Genomic DNA, 17268 nt, shown 5'->3' with positions numbered 1-17268 from the left:
GAGAGTATAATGATTCCATGGTTGACAGAGTGGTTTAGTATATAGAAAATTTATGGGAAAATATGTGTAAAAAAAAAAAAAAACAACAAAATTTTTTTCTTGATTCATGCACAGATTGCCTCTACAGGTTTGTTGTATCTTTTCTTCTTGGCTGCTCCGGGGAGCGCAGTTTTGTGCTTTAGGAGGGGAGGGGTTCCCAGGAGAAGCTCTTTGAGGCTGACGTGCTGTGGTAAGAGCTATGGCAGAGCCAAAGGTTCTACAAATTGCTAATAAAGTATGGATATTTCTGATAATTTTTAATACACAAGTGTGTGAGAAGTTTTTTCTTTTCTTTTTTATGCAGGTCAACTTTGTAGTGTGCCAACTGTTTGCCTTGCTTGCGGCTTTTTGGTTTCGAACATATCTTCATTCAAGCAAAACTAGCCCATTTATAAGACATGTTGTTGCAACCCTCTTGGGCCTTTATCTTGCACTTTTTTGTTTTGGATGGTAAGTTGCATTTAAATTCACTTTTCAGGGACTTGTAGTTTTTCATTTCTTGTTTGCAGCGAAGCAAAGTTTTGTTATGAAGAACCTTATTACCTAATTCTGTGGTTTTTAGGTGCTGCAAATGTACAGAAATCAGTTTAAATTTTCTGTTGTGGTGCACAAATTTTGAAAGATCTCCCATTTGCAAACTGGTAACTAATATACTGTCTTCGTGTGGATTTGAGAGAATGGAGCAGGTGCAGTTTGTTTAACTTGTACCAGTTTTTCTGTAAACTTGCTTGAGAAGTATTTTCTTGAGGCACAGCACAGGTGTGATGACTAAGATAATTCCTCTTAAATAGTCACTGCATGAAATAACTTGCTGTGTCTTTTTCTGAATATTGAATATAATCTGACTTTGTAGGAAGAGTGGCCAGAACTGCAGTATTGGTGATGCTCCTAAGTAGTATAAAACACCTGGAAAGGAGCTGGCCTTGATTTTTTTTTTTTTTTTTTTTGTGTGTGTGTGTGAGGATTTCTTTTATGTTCTGGAGTGTGGGTGTGGTTTTTTGTTGTTTGGGGTTTTTTTTTAAGCACAAATTTTCTGTAACTGCTGTTCTTGAGTCTTGATCTTTTCAGTATAGCAAGCCGGAATGTTAGCAGGGTTAATAAAGGGTATGCACTTAGTTTCGTGAATTTTATTTTCATTTTTTTTCCTTCAAAATTAGCTTACTAAATGGCTCTCATCTTCCCAAGCTGGTTTAAGATTAATTAAGTGCTGGTTCTGTTTTATTGCACGGTAAACAAAGTGCTTGCTCAGCTTTAAGTATATAGAAGACTTACTTACACTGACTGTTGTAGACTATTACTGAAGTAGGGGCAATTAATCAAGCTGCTGTGCAGGTGGGAAGATGCACATGCTGTGTATATAAATAAATCCTGAAATTCCAAACCACAGATTTGGCCTCGATCTTGGCATGTTGCAGAGGCTTCTCAACATTAGTTGATATGTATTGCTTTTAAATTTAGGAAAAGAAAAATCAGTAAGTTTTAATCTTTGGATTTACACATGCCGTTTACTTGTGTATATAATTCCATAACTCCCATGTATTTCTTAAATTTTTGGCCATGGTATTCTGCTTTGAGAGAACAATCTGATGTCAAAGACTTCCAGTCTTATCACCAAATGAGGAGGATGGTATGTGAGATAGGTGCTACTGTGTGTGGGTTTTGTGAGAACTGTGTAAGCTTTAGCAGCATGTTCTGTATCCATTGTTTCAAAACAGAAATCATTAATTCTAGCTTGTGATCAGAAAGTGTTAACAATATATTTGTATCTGAAATTTGGGAATGGGAAACTTTAGAAAGAAACAACCTCCACCCCCAACAGACATAAATAAAGATTTGTGGAAGCCTCTCATTGACAATAAGCCCAGGAGAAGAAATTGGAGAGAAATTTTACGCCGTAGTAGAAATCCAGATTATTCTAGTTTGTTTTGGATCATACTTAAAGCAATTATTTTAGCAATGAATTTCTATTTTCCTGAAAGGTGTTTTTCTTAGTCATGGAACTAAAAGCTTTCTTAAGGTGCTGAAAAGAAAAAACATAATTTAAGATGTTAAAAGTACACATTCTTTAGAAAGCTGATATTTCTGTTGCACTTGTGCCAGCTCTTTTTCCTATTGCTTAAGTATGTCTTATAGGTGCATGTTTTTTGAGGGTTTTGTTTTGTTTGGTGTCCCTCACCCCTCCCTAAGGAATCAAGTATACGTGTAGGTTACAATCCCGTGGTATACCTTCAGCAGCTCTTCAGTTGTGTTATAACATGTGTGTGTATGAAAGGGAAACTCTTCCTGTTTTCTTACATGGTGTTTATAGTAAATGTAGATTTGCAGAAAACTTCACGCAAACCTAAATGTGGGAGATAGTTTGGAATCTGCACCCTTTAAGAGTATTTATTAGTCATTATGTAGTGCGTTTCAACTTCAGATGTGTTAGTCTTCAGTTACCTTTGTAGTGATGGTGATGTGGGATGGGAAGAGAAGGGATAATTCCCTTGGGATAAAAGCAAATAGGATAAAATGACTACAGTCCCCTTTGTGTGTAGCTAAAATTTACTACTTCAGGTTGTATTTAAATGCATTCCTTTTCATTTTCAAGTTGTACATCAATCATATTGCTACTGTTAACAACTCTGAAAGAAATATTTTCTGAAACTGCAGTCTTGATATGGTACTCCATGTCAACTCAATTTTTTCCAGACTTTGGTATATTATTATGTCCCTTTCTCTGTTTAAGAAGCAAACTTCTTAAACTTAAATTGTTGTCATTTCACTAATGCCTGTCTTTGCTACACAGTGTTGCTAATATGTGCCTGATATGAAGAGGAAAAAGTGAATATTTTTTTTGTTTGGCAATTGCATATTAAATGTGCGTTTGAATTTTAGGTAGTCATATCTTAGACGAGACTAGCTAGTAGTGAAGCAGGGGACCATGTGCCGATTGGGTCTTCCATAAAAAGTCAAGATTTTGAAGGTCATTTGAATATTCAAGTGAATTGTTTTCCCTCAGTTGATCATGTGTAGAGTTGGTAGGGTTTCACATGGATAGAGCTGGGTTTCTTGTTGAAAGTCTTTGAAGACGTTTCCTTATGAATAGATGAGGAGTGAAGTTAGGAAATTGCTGATGACAAGCTGAAAGAAAACAGTATCAGTATAACAAAATATTAGCTGCTTTTTAGGCTGGTTTTTGTGGCAAAAATCCAAAACTAGATCAGTGTGTCACTTGAGCACATGTAAGTATGCTGCTGAAGCACTTAGGGTAAAGTACCAGATTGAAAGAGAAACTTACTGAAGATCGGATGCTTTTCCCCAATCACTGGCAATGGTTTGCCGCCAGTTCTACTAGCTTACTGAAATAGAACTCATTAAATAAAAAACAAAAGCCAAAAAATCCAAAACAAAGGTGATGTGGTAGCTATGGTAGTAAGCTGTGGGGGGGAAAAAAAGAGGTTAGAGCACCTTTGTGAAATAGATCTGTGGGTTCTTGGTGTGTAGGTTTTTTTTGTCTTGTGTTTTTGAGACCATTGTCACCACCATCCCTTTATCAGTTATTGATGACCTGGGGCGAAGGGACTGGCTGGACAGGGTTACCATTTCTATTGACTGGGCAATCTTCCCATATACTAATATTGTGGATACTAAGATATTTTGGGCCTTTTCTGAGTTACCTACTGTTGCAAATGGGTAAAAAGATGAGTATGGAATTTGAACCACAAAACATTAATGTTATTTACATATGAAATAATGCCAAGTGGAAGTATTATGGGACATATTCTTTGTATTATTGTTTATGAGCTGGAGAATTCTAGCTATGTCTGTAGTTTTTGTTCATTACTGCTCTCTGCTGTGCTAAAAGGGTGAAGCTCTCAACAGAAGGGAGGGCTGCAGAAAATCTAAATAGAATAAAAAGGGTTTTTTGGAAGCAGTGATGAAGTTAAAATTTGACAAATCTATTTAACGTCATGTTAAATAAATAAATGCATGCCATTTATTGTCATTAATGAAATTGCCATGAGGGTTTACTTTTTTTTCCCCCCCTAGGTATGCCTTACACTTTGTTATACAAAGTGGAATTTCCTACTATATCATGATCATAATAGGAGTGGAAAATATGCACAAGTAAGTTTCCATTCTAAAAGTATTTTTTTTGCTTTTACAAGAATGCTACTGTTTAGGTTTTTTTGTAACTGTGTGCATATGCCATACTTCTGGTTGTACTATGTTATTTCATTATTTGAATTCTGCTAACCATGGTTTTATTTCCAGGAGAGAAAATGGCTTATTTGGGTATTTTTACCAGCTTTTTGGAATATCTGTAGTTTCTTACAATTGGTAATATTCCATGGAGACTTTTTGTGTTCTCAGCATTCTGATTTTTCTGTCATTACTTCATCATAAATAATTCTAGATGTTTCAAAAATGGGTTAACTCAATGCAATTTGGTAACAGCCAGTGCTAGTAGCAGGAAGAAGTCTGAAGGGAGCAGAATTTGTGAGATAAATGTTTTTAGGTACTGTTTGTCATTTTGTCTTTTTTGTTTTGTTTTGTAAGAATAACGCAATGTTAATGTTGTCTCAGGTTAAGAACACTGTAGTCAAATTGCCTATGCAGGGTATTATTTTAGGTTTGCTTGAATGCATGATTAGATTAGTGGTATCTGAATACATATAGAATGGCACTTGTTTCTATTTCCAATCATTCTTAAAAGCAGGAAAGACTTTTATTTTGTTACTATATATGTATGTTTTACTATTCCACTAGTCTAGAGATCGGAACCAAATTAGGTTCCCACTGTGTTAATTCCTGCATAAATGTTTAGTAAAATAGCAAATCTTTGCTTGAATAGGTTCCTGAAGTATGTGAGGCTGTCAGGAAAGATGCTAGTAAAAGAAACAAAAAAGAAGATTGCTTTACATCTAAAGTGCAAAGCCAGGGTGGCCTTAGTTCATAATCCTGCCTATTAGAACACTCCACTTCTTTATGCTCTGTTACTGAATATAATTTCGTTGTCTTTTGAAATATGCTCTATTAGGCTCTTATTTCTAGGATTTTCTATAAAACCTGATGTATTCAAACTACTGCAGATGTGAGAGAACTTCATCTTTGGATGGCTGGTTTGTATTCTAATGCCTTATTTGATTAGAATTTGTTTTAAGCAACTTATATCAATTTATCTTTAGATATGTAACAGTGCAAGTTATAATTTATGTAGCTTAGTATTCTAAAGAAATTATTAATGTAGTTAAAAGCTGCAAAGGGAGCTACCAGGCAGGAATACTTTAGTCTTTATCCTAACAAATTACATAGGTTTCTTGTAAGAGGAAATTTAGCAGTGGTTTACTTCCCTAGTAGTGGGGCAGGTAGGCATGCATGCATGTATTTAACATTCCTGCATTGGAGCAAGTGAACTCGCTAGTTCCTGATCCTCCCAATTCATACCAGCTGTTTTAACAACTGATCTGCTGAACTGTTTACTGTCCTATACACAACTGTGTATGTATGTTCTCTGTTACTCTTAGTTACTGTGCAGGGTGGGGGGTAAAACCTAGATTTGACTACCGGGCTTATGTTGCTCTGGCACAGTATGAATTAACATACCATTGGATAAAACTAGAAAGCTCTTTCAGTGGAGGAAAAAAATATAAGAAATGGAGTAATTTGTTACTTTGAGTTGTGGACAATGCTTGGGTGCTGTATGGGAAGCTACAGAAGCCATTCCGAATAGGCGATACAGGTAAGACTGTACAAGTTTTGCTCCCTCCATTGCCAAGGTATCCCAGAAGCAGTGATGTCTCTTAGTGTTCCCTATATGCCTGTACCTTTTACTGGAGGAATGCAACACGTACTCAATTTTCTGCTATGAAAATGCCACTTACAGCTTTCTGTTTGGCAATCTGAACAGAAACCAATGTGAATGACTCCTCTCCCCACCTAAATGTTTGTCTTCGGGCTACAAACATGTCTGATAGAGCCCAGTGGAGATTTAAGGTTAAGTGCTGTATAGGAGGGTGCAGCTGGTACCACCTGGCCTCAGGACCAGAGAAGGGCCCCATCAGTGTTTTACAGGGGGGGTGTGCGTGTGTGTATACAACTAATTAGAGTACTTGCATATAACTGCATATCACAAGTTTTGGGATATACTTTGTATGTCATAGAGGGACCCATTGGCTGGCAGTCCTAGTTAGAGGTTACCTGCATTGTTCATAAGCTGCTTAAAATTGAAGACTGTAGAACATCAAATACCTATGCATAATCCAAATATGGATTCAAGTGATTTTTTGTATCGGAAAACCACTTGTGTATTGTAAAAAATATTTTTTGTCTATTCTCTAAATTAATTCACTGAAGTAAATTTCCCTTTTCTTTTCCCTGTCCTGCTTGGTCTACTGCAGATTTCATAAGTGTATGCATTAGAAAACCATTATCCCTCTCCTTCCTGCTTTCCCCGCCCCCTAATACAGTTCCTCAGTCTCTCCAGCCTCTCTAAAAATTGTTTAAACAAATAAGAGGCAACTAAAGTGTTTAGACTGTTTATCAGTTCAGCTATGTGCTGGGTATACCAGCTTTCCTTACCATCTGAAGCAAGCAAAGGTTTTTGATAAACTACTACGTTCTCCAAAGCAGACTTTGGAGTCTGATACTGATACTCTTCTAAGCCTCTGTGTTCTTAATGTGCTTCCATTGGATCCTGAAATTCTCTGCTACCTTTGTGTTTTTCCTGAGGGAACTGAACCTTGTGCAGCTATTGCTTCTAGGTTGGTCTTGACAATACATGTTATGTTAAAGATGAAAGCCTTACTTGAACAACATAAAAGGGAGGGGGCAAGAAAGAAAGAAAACGGTAAAACTTGGGGGGGGGAGAGGTGGGAGGAGAACTGACCATATTAAAAAGGAAGGAAACTTCACCTTTATATTTTAGCAAGTTTTAGAATAAAGTTAATTGGTAGAATATGAGTTATCTGAGACTTGGATTTAACTAAAGTTGATCAATTGTTTTTATACTTAAGTCTTACTTAATTGATGGCACTTTAAATGAAAGATGGAGTGGTAACACTAGCTCTCCTGAATTGTTCAAAAGCTCTTAGGTTTAATTTGTGACTAAGCTATCTTAATATTTATTTGGTGTTTTCATGGCTCAGTTAATTGTGAAACTGAAAAATGTGTTTAAGCAAGTTCTCACTTCCAATGAATTTGCATTTGCTAACTGATGTGGTGCTAATATTTTATTTTTTTTTTTCCTTAGAAATTCTTATGTTTCTTCTATGGTTGTGAAATTGCTACTTATCTTCAAAGACAAAAGCCCTAATGCCACAAGGTTTTTCCTTAAAGCCTTTGGCTACTGTTAGCTAAGAGCTATTTAAGCAGTGCTTGCACAGGTGATTTGATGACAAGATTTTTAAGGTTTCTAGGTAATCCTATCTCTTTTGACTTGATTGTTCATTTTATGGTTGATAAATAATGTCCCTCAGCCTGTGGGTAAAGGAAAGTTAATTATAGGGCTCACAGTTGCTTCAGTGAAGTCAGTAGTTTTCTCAGTGACTTCACTGACAAAATATAGAAGTCCCAGCTGTGTCAGTGTAGAAAATAAATCTGTTTATTTAAAACCATTCCTGTTAAACTGTTCACTTAAATTTCTTAAATGTGCTAATGTAAAATCAAGTGATAGACATGCTATTCGTGTCTGATATCTTCTGGTTTATGCTTCAAGTTGCAGGATGATACTTTTCTTCTTCCAGAAGTCTGGAGTTGAACTACTAAGACTTAAGGAGGTTAGTTCTGGCTTTAGAACAGAGAAAAAAAAATCACTTAACTGTTTTCTGGCATATTTAAGTTATGAAAAGTAAATTAATGAAGATAACTAGTAGCAGTAAATACATAATGAGCTGATGTGTGTGTGCCACCAGGGCCACAAAGATGACGAAGGGACTGGAGCATCTCTTCTATGAGGAGAGGCTGAGAGAGCTGGGACTGTTCAGCCTGGAGAAGAGAAGGCTCAGGGGCATCTCATCAATTTATAAAAATACCCGCAGGGAGGCAGCCAGGCTGTCAGTGGTGCCCAGTGACAGGACCAGAGGTAACGGGCATGAACTGAAACACAGAAGGTGCTGTCTGAAGAGCAGGAAACACTTTTTTACTGAGAGAGAGGTTGTGGAGTCTCCCTCCTTGGAGATATTCAAAAGCTGTCTGGACATGGTCCTGGGCAGCTGGCTCGGGGTAGCCCTGCTTGAGCAGGGGTGGTTGGACCAGATGATCTCCAGAAGTCCCTCCCAACCTCAACCGTTCTGTGGTTCTGTTTTATTTTGATACACGCGCAGTTCTTTGTACTGTACCTATGCTCATGTATGTGAGCTGTTTGAACATGTAAAGAGATATTTGAATTTGAGTAAACAAACTTCGGTTGTAACTGGCCTGGCCCCTGTGGAGGTGCTTACTGGTCATCTCTTTCCTTGGGATTTGGGAACGTTAGTCCTCATTAAGTTCCCTTCCACCTCCTAGCCAGAGCCAGGACAGAGCAATGCCTTGCTCCCCTTTTCATTCAGTCCTTGCTGTGCCTTTGACAAACAGTGGGAGATCTGGCAAAGGAGGGGTGGAGGAAACTCAGTGGTTTGATTTTTAGAAATCGCAGATTAAGAGACAAATAAATCTTGTTCATCTGAGTGAACTAATTCACTCAGCATTTAATTGAGGCACTTAATTTGTCAGTCAGGTGTTTAATAATGCTGAATGTCATGACTTGTTGATAGACAAGTTTGACTGCTAGTTAGCCTACAACACAGATTGCTCTGAAAACTGTTAGGTATTGTTTAAAAGTCGTGGTTTCAGTGAAATACAAAATGTATCAAGTAAACTACTCTCCCTTATCCTGTGAGTTATTGGCAAGGTTTTCATAAGCATCTTTGTATCTTCAGAAGTGAGAGCATTCCTGAGCTGAAATGATTTTTGAAAATGGGTGTTAGGCTGTTAGTTGAACTTCTCTTTTCCAAAGGCCCTTGATCAAGGTAAATGTAAGTTTGCTGGTTTGTTGTGGATTTGTGGTTGTTTGGGTTTTTTTATTTATTTATTGCTGTCTGCTTTTGATTTGATCACAAGTGTCTTAGTCTATGAAGAACATATATGATGTGGATAAAGTTTATTTTCTTTTTAATCTGTAAAAGAGGATCTGAAGCAACATCTAAAATTAATCATCAAATCAGCAGACTGAAATAGCAATATCTAATGATCGTTAAGGGTTTGGCTAAGAAACAGTATCAATTTCTAATAATAATTTTTAGCAAATCTAGGATTGGTAGCCTGCCAATATCATTACAGTTCTTTGAAGGTGTGAGGGCATTCAGACAACCGTAAACTATCTGGTATAACTCCTCAGTTGCAATTTTGTAATTTGTTTATGTAACTTTAATAAAAATGTCTGGTACATAGGTAGCTGCCAAAGGACAGTGACCACAGCACTGAGAATACCTGGATTTAGAATTCGAAATATTAGTAGCTGTGAACTGTTCTACATATGCAAACGCAATTTTTCTGCATTTCTGCTTCTACAGTTAGTGCAAATATAAACTTATTTGCAGTTAAGAAACTAATTGAGAGCTGAAAAATATTAAGTATGTTCTTATCATTCAGCCAAGGATAAATGCAAGATGGAGGAAGATGAGATCTACTGGTTCTGTAGCGCTAAATAACATAAAGACTGAAATAACAAGTATTGTTCTGTCACTGCAAGCAGTTTTTGTCTTATCAGATCTATGTTAAATGCAAAAAAAAAACCCTTAAAATTTTGTAATTATAAAAAGTTTGTACGTGATTAAAAAAACAATTAAAAAGTAATTTTTGTATAGATGAAAATCATATACATATTAAAGAGTATATTTTCTACAGGATGCATAGAAATCTTATCCTCCCCTAGTAGAAATAAACACTAAGGCTAACGGATGGCTGTATTTAGGAGCATATTTCAATAGTTATCAACTAAACATAATCAGTTTTGCATTTTGAAGTGGTATGTCTTTTCCCAGAGAAAAGGGATTGCACTTGTTGGTTTCCCTCTAAGAAAGGGTAGATGGTCATTATGTGTACCTGTCGCAGCATGAGCAGTGTTGTAGCTAAAATAGCTAATGCAAATCTTCAATATATAAAAAAGATAATTTTTTTTTCTTTTCTTTTCTTTCCAAAAGTAGTGGTGAGATTGCAGAATTTTGTCCCATTATACTTATCCAGGATTATGGAATGATTTGGAAATACTGAATCTCATTTGAAGAGCCACAGCAATGATTTGGGGGACTGAAACCAAGTATTGTTAGGAACCTTATTGGGTTATCAAGGAAGTACAAGACATTAAAGTATTTATATTGGAGATAAAAATGCAGAGAACTTCTATTTTAGCAGACAGAGCACTCTGAAAAGTTGAGTTAATGGTATTTTCTGATATCAGAAATACTAGTATGACTCTATGCAGGAGGGTGCTTCACCTCTCTTGTTGAATTGGGTGGTTCGTTGTTTGTTTGTTTGTTTTTTTAATAGCGACGCATGCGGTCTAGCTGCTAGATGGTCTTCGTAGTTACCTAAAATCTTTGAGGTTTTTATTGTGTAATGGCAAAGACTTTTCTTGTTTGTTTGCAGAGGTGAACCCTAATTTTTTTTCCTCAAGAATGTAGCTTACCTTGCACATATATTTTAAAAAGTTAAAACCAGAGTTAAAATATAGAACTACCACAGGTAACCGAAGCTTGTGATCTGAAATAGGTTTCATAGAATGGTTTAGGTTGGAAGGGACCTTGAAGATCATAGAGTTCCAACCCCCCTGCCACGGGCAAGGACACCTCCCACTAGACCAGGTTGCCCAAGGCCACGTCCAGCCTGGCCTTGAACACCTCCAGGGATGGGGCCTCAACAACCTCTCTGGGCAACCTGGTCCGGTGCCTTACCACCCTCAAAGTGAAAAACTTCCTCCTAATGTTTAATCTAAACCTGCCCTCTTCCAGTGTAAAGCCATTCCCCCTCGTCCTCTCACTACACGTCCTACTATAAAGTCCTTCTGCAGCTTTCCTGTAGGCCCCCTTTAGGTTTCATGTTTTCATTAAAATTTCTCATGGCTGTTAATTTTGTCCTTCACTGCTGAGTTTCTTCTATATATGGTTAAATCAGATGATCTACTTAAAGGTGTTTACTTGAGTTAACTGTGGATATTGTGCAGATGAGAGCTCTGCACAACTCAAATTAATGTCTCTTGCTGCTGCTACCTTCATGATATGTGGGGATAGGACTTGCGTGGGGCATATGCTATAGTTCTTTGAAGTTTAATACCTGCCTCCCACATGCTCCTTGTTTCACTTCTACATCAGGTTGCTCATCAAAACCACATGCAGTTTAGAACTGCCCTACTAAAATTAAAAAACAAAACAACAAACCCCACTATATCCCTGTTTACTTCTGCGGAGCTTGAAAATTGAAATGAATAGTGCTAGAGTTTGGGGGGTGGGGGTGGGGTGGGGTGGTTGAGTGTGCTTTATGGACTTATTTATCTTCATAATTTGTTGTATGGTGTTTTTTTCCTGATGCTTACCTAGAGATCAGACTTTTATATTCTGAAGAGTGAAAATGGAAGCGCTGACTAGCACCAGGCAGTGCTTCTCTGTGGGCTGAAGATTTGACCATTGCAAAAATAGTCATGTAAACGGATGGCTGTCTTCAATGACTGGAAAAGTGAGCACTTGTTGAAGTAAACAGCTGTGAAGGAATTTCCTAGTAATCCTTATGAAATTCTTTTGAAAGTATTTGTTTTAAATAGCTATTACAAGTTCATCCACTTCAATAACTTCCTGCAACTCTCTTGGCTGTGCTTGGGTAGAACTCAATACACTCTTTAAAACAATAAAGGTATAAGTTGAGAAATAACTTGATATATTATCCTTCATAAAATTGGTATATTTGAATTGACAGGCCTTTATTCATCATAATTTTTGTAATTACAGAAATGGAGTGAAAAATAGAACTGGAGTTTTCTTATCTTTAGTACCTGTCACTTTTACCTTATTTTTAAATAAAGATTAAATACATTCATTTAATCCTTGTTCCAGCCCCCAATGGAGAGAGAAGAAAGGGAGAAAGAAGGAAGGACAGGAATCATATAGTGTCTTCAGCTTTGTGAAGGCTGGGATTTAAGTAGAGAGGCTGATAAAGATAATGAACTAAAATGCAAAATAAGGATTTTTGAAGTGTTGTAGTCACTTCAGTTGCTTTAGTACAAAAGGGACATATGCTGTCTTAATGCAACTAGAAAAATATCTGATTGTATACTTCGTATTTCACGGAATCACAGAATGGTCAGGGTTGGAAGGCACCACTGGAGATCATCTAGTCCAACCCCCCTGCCCGAGCAAGGGAGAAGAGTCTGAATCAGTCTGTTTTTAAATTCCCTCCCTCTTCCTTTTTTTTTAATTTATTTTATTTTCAACTTGGTTGCTGATATTATTCAAAGAACTGAGTTCTCAGAGGAACAGGCATTTTAACAGTGTTGTTGGCATATGAAACCTCTATCATCACACTTCAGAAAACTCAGGTGAAAAAATTTCTGGACTTCTCTTTTATGAAGTAGCTATATAGTATTGAGTATTGATGTTTACCTGAAAGAGGGTTCTCTGACTTCCTTAACTTTAAATTAATAGGTAGTTTTTTCACACTGTGTACTTGATTTCTATAAGTATATAGAGGACAACCTTTTTTTGGATAAAAGCAGTAGTGTAAAAAGGCTGGGTGTGTTAGATATCTGTTGGGACTGAATAGCTATTGCTTTTTGGCTTGCATAGATCTCAATTTTTTTTTTTTTTTAATCTTTGTGCTCAAAGTGAAGCTGAGCACAATCAATCAAGCAAAAGAAAATTGATAGTGAGAGTAAAGTCATGTTTTCTGGGCTCTGTATGTGTTTGGTAATCTCTGAAACTGTAGCATCTATATAGATATTTCTTCAAGGCACATTACTCTGCCTGTCATGCTGCCAAGCAACTTGACTGCTAGCAAATGAGCTCTGAGTCATGGTATCATTGCTGCATGGTTTATTACCTCAACAAACTATTGATGTCAAATAAATCAGGCTCCCTACAAAATGAAGTGGCAGAATAAATTGTACCTAGAAGAGTTCAGTGAAAGCTGTGTTCTTCTTCAGCTCCTGGCAAAGACTGCTGCTAATAAGAGTTGATTAAAAATTCTGGTTGCATGGCATTGACTGAATTGAACCAGCGGTGTTTGTGATGAGAGATCAGATGCAAGGATTTTGTGTATTATAGTCAACTTTGTTCTCTAAGTGCATGCTTCTGCATAGTTTCTTATTCTTTGGTGAAATATCTTGTATTTGAGACAAATTTCACTTGAGTGGTTATGACAAGCTCAGCAAACAATCATTTCATTGTCCTTAATGGAACTGTTGGCTGTAAATTATGCAAGCCAGTTTTGCCTGTAGAACTGCAAGTGGTGGTGTACGATGGGTCTGTGTTGGCACTAAAAGATGTTTGAATAAGTAAAAGATGATGACTCTTTCTGTTACAGATGCACAACAAACCAGAAAAAAAATCTGTTTGTGTTTTGTTTCCTTTAAGGGAAGGTGGATGTACATAAAAGGCATTGATATTTAAACAATACAAACTTCTTCAGTTTAAAATCTGGTGTCTCAATTAAATGTGTTAGTAAGTTTTGTATAGCTTTTAAAGCTGATTGGTTTTGCAGGAATGACTTTTCTAGAAGTCAAAGATGAGATCACAGAATAGCTGAGGAGGGAAGTGTTTCTGAGTTTAACCCCCCTTGTTCAAAGCAGGATCAAGTGGAGCAGGTTCCTCTGTGAAACCCAAGTCTTCCTTAATACGATCGTGATCCTGGATAGCTCCAGTTGTCATAAGCATGCTAGCCATTTCCTTTTGGTGTCTTGCTTCAATGTCTATTATAGCTTAACATTTATTTGAGGTGACTTCATGAAGCTTAGTTTTCTGATCTGATCTGGACTTGCTACAAAAGCGTTTTTTATTCTTTAATTTCCCCTCACCCAATAATTGCACAGTATTGTCAAATTTCATTGTTAACTTAAATCTATTAGGCTTATTTCAATTTAAAGTGAAATAAAACAACTGAATTGAGACAATTATTTTGGTAGGAGGAGACCACATTAGGCAACAAGTAGTAGTCTGTCTTCCTGTCCTTTTTTGTAAGAGAGTAAAAGGGTGGTAGGAGCAAAACACACAAAACAGACTATGCCAAGAGAAAGTACGTAAATCTTGTAGCTCTAAGTCAGTAGAAACATGTGGTAGCCAGGCTGGGTAATAGATATCAGAGACAGTATTTGATACTTCAAGTTTGGTTTTACTTTCAATTAACTTTTCAACTGCATTTGAAAACAAATGTGTTTCCAGTATTCAAACAAGAAGTCCATTCTTCTATGCCATGAGAAGATACATAAGGGGTTTATTTATACTTTCTTCAGGATGGATGAATTGCCTGGAAATTTTAAGAGGGCTATATGCAACAAGTCCCGTTTCCTTGTGTATCAGCATAGTTTTTAGCTGGGAAGCTTACTGGTTTATGGTGGTAAATTTCAAACCTTGCTGTTTAAAAGTTGCACTTGATTATGTTGAAAGAGAAGTGGGTAGATAAAAAAAGCTACTGTAAATGGCTCTGTGACTCCCATCTGAAATCTGCCTTCAGTGATAGTGGAGCTTTTGGTGTTCTATTTTCTGGGAAATTTTGACAATATGGTAGTGAAGCTGGTTTGCTGTGTGTCTACATCTAGTAAGAAGATGCAAGTACCTTGCGCAATGTAATGTGTTAATCTTCAAAACTGAGGCTGAAATAAAAAATGCTGAGTGTAGCCAAGTGCTAAGCAGTTTGCACAGTCATTACTGATCACAGGCACAACATGATGTGGTGTATTACTGGGCCTGAGGGAGCTTTCCAGAAGAACAGGAGGGCCTTGCTACCAAGATGCTATCAGAGCTCCAGTGGCTTCTTCATCATTCCTGGCTGCTGGAGAGCGGAAGAACAGATTTTGCTGTGTTTTATATAAATGTCTGAAGTAACAACATCCCTATTTAGGCAGGATATCTCTAAATGGAAATAGCTAAGGCTTTCTAAACCTTTCAACAGAGTGTGAAAGCAAACACTTGGTTCATAGGTGGCTTCTGAAAAGTGGGTTGAAATAAAGCTTTATTCTGATGTTGGTTTGATATGTGGCTTTGGAAGCCGAATAGTTTCTCTGGCATTTTTCCACACTTCATGTTTGAGAAATTAGTGTATGTGACACAATCTGTATAAACAGTAGAAGGGTCTAAATAAAGGAGCCTAAGGCACCCAGAAGCAGCTTGAGTTTAGTTTATTGTGGCAGCCATGTTTTGCTATTCCTATAACTACTCAGTGCATTTTTCAAGATCCTGCAAAGGTATTCCCTTTGCAGTGTAGAAGCGCAAGTACCTCAAGACTATGGAATGATTTCTGCTCCTCATTGCTATCCTCTTATGAATGAGGATTGAGATACAAAGTACAACATCAGTCATCTAAAATACACACAAAAACCAGAACTTCTGAAGGGCTGGAAGGAATGTCCTTTGAGGAGGGGCTAAGGAGATTGGGTTTGTGTAGTTAAGAGAAAAGGAGGCTGAGGGGCGACCTTGTTGCTCTCTATAGCTTCCTGAGGAGGGCAAGTGGTGCTGATCTCTTTTCCCTGGGATCCAGTAACAGGACATGTGGGAGTGGTTCAAAGCTGCACCAGGGGAGGTTTAGACTGGACATGGCTGAGCAAGGAGCTTCTGGAAAAACTCAGATAGAAGAAGGAAGTTTACAGAATGTGGAAAAAGGGATTGGCTACTTGGGAGGAGTATAGGAGTGCTGTCAGAGTATGCAGGGATGCAACGAGGAAGGCTAAGGCCCACTTGGAATTCAACCTGGCAAGGGATGTCAAGGACAATAAGAAGGACTTCTTCAAGTACATCAGTAGGAAAAGGAAGACTAGTGAAAATGTGGGCCTGCTGCTTAATTAGGTAGGTGCCCTGGTGATGGAGGATGCAGAGAAGGTGGAGTTACTGAATGCCGCCTTTGCTTCAGTCTTTACTGCTAAGGCCAGCCCTGAGGAATCCCAGACCCTGGAGGTAGGAGAGAGAGCCTGGAGAAAAGAAGGCTCTCCCTTGATTGAGGAGGATCGGGTTAGGGATCATTTAGGCAAACTTGATACCCACAAATCCATGGGCCCTGATGGGATGCACCCACGAATGCTAAGGGAGCTGGCAGATATTACTGCGAAGCCACTCTCCATCTTGAAAGGTCATGGAGAACAGGAGAGGTGCTTGAGGACTGGAGGAAAGCTGATGCCACTCCAGCCTTCAAAAAGGGCAAGAAGGAGGACCCGGGAAATCTCACCTTCATCCCTGGAAAGGTGATGGAACAGCTCATCCCGGATGCCATGTCTAAGCATGTAGAGGAAAGGAGTTTATCGGGTTATCAGGAGTGGTCAACATGGATTCACCAAGGGGAAATTGTGCTTAACCAATCTGATAGCTTTCTATGATTGCATGACTGGCTGGGGGGATGATGGGAGAGCAGTGGATGTTGTCTACCTCGACTTCAGCAAGGCTTTTGACACTGTCTTTCGTGACATCCTCATAGGTAAGCTTAGGAAGTGTGGGTTAGGTGAGTGGGCAGTGAGGTGGATTGAGAACTGGCTGAATGGCAGAGCTCAGAGTTGTGATCAGTGGTGCAGAGTCCAATTGGAGGCCTGTAACTAACAGTGTTCCCCAGGGGTCAGTATTGAGTCCAGTCTTGTTCAACATATTCATAAATGACCTGGATAAGGGGACAGAGCATATCCTCAGCAAGTTTGCTGGTGACACAAAACTGGGAGGAGTCGCAGACACACCAGAAGGCTGTGCTGCCATATGGCAAGACCTGGGCAGGCTAGAGTGTTGGGCAGAGAAGAACCTAATTAAGTTCAAGAAGGGCAAGTGTAGGGTCATGCACCTAGGGAGGAATAACCTCATGTCCTGGTACAGGTTAGGGGTTGACCTGCTGGAAAGCAGCTCTGCAGAGAGGGACCTGGGAGTCCTGGTGGACAAGTTGACCATGAACTAGCAATGTGTTCTTGTAGCCAAGAAGGTCAATGGTATCCTGGGGTGCATTAAAAAGAGCGTGGCCAGCAGGTCGAGGGAGGTCATCCTCCCCCTCTACTCTGCCCTGGTGAGGCCACATCTGGAGTATTGTGTCCAGTTCTGG

The 17268-nt window shown here is 38.3% G+C and overlaps 1 protein-coding gene across 1 annotated transcript in view; it reads left to right on the top strand.

The window, feature by feature from the left end:
* Window positions 1–238: 238 nt before the first annotated feature.
* Window positions 239–17268, top strand: part of MBOAT2 (membrane bound O-acyltransferase domain containing 2) — an 83331-nt gene continuing 66301 nt past the window's right edge. Inside the window, exons 1-3 of the mRNA XM_009893264.1 lie at window positions 239–274; window positions 344–489; window positions 4072–4149. Of these exons, the coding sequence (XP_009891566.1) occupies window positions 239–274; window positions 344–489; window positions 4072–4149 (260 nt within the window). The remainder of the gene's footprint in view (window positions 275–343; window positions 490–4071; window positions 4150–17268) is intronic.

This window comes from Charadrius vociferus, unplaced genomic scaffold (genome assembly GCF_000708025.1).
Source record: "Charadrius vociferus isolate BGI_N301 unplaced genomic scaffold, ASM70802v2 scaffold269, whole genome shotgun sequence".
NCBI lineage: Eukaryota > Metazoa > Chordata > Aves > Charadriiformes > Charadriidae > Charadrius > Charadrius vociferus.
The sequence above is the reverse complement of the archived record's forward strand: the minus strand, read 5'-3'. Positions and strand labels throughout refer to the sequence as shown.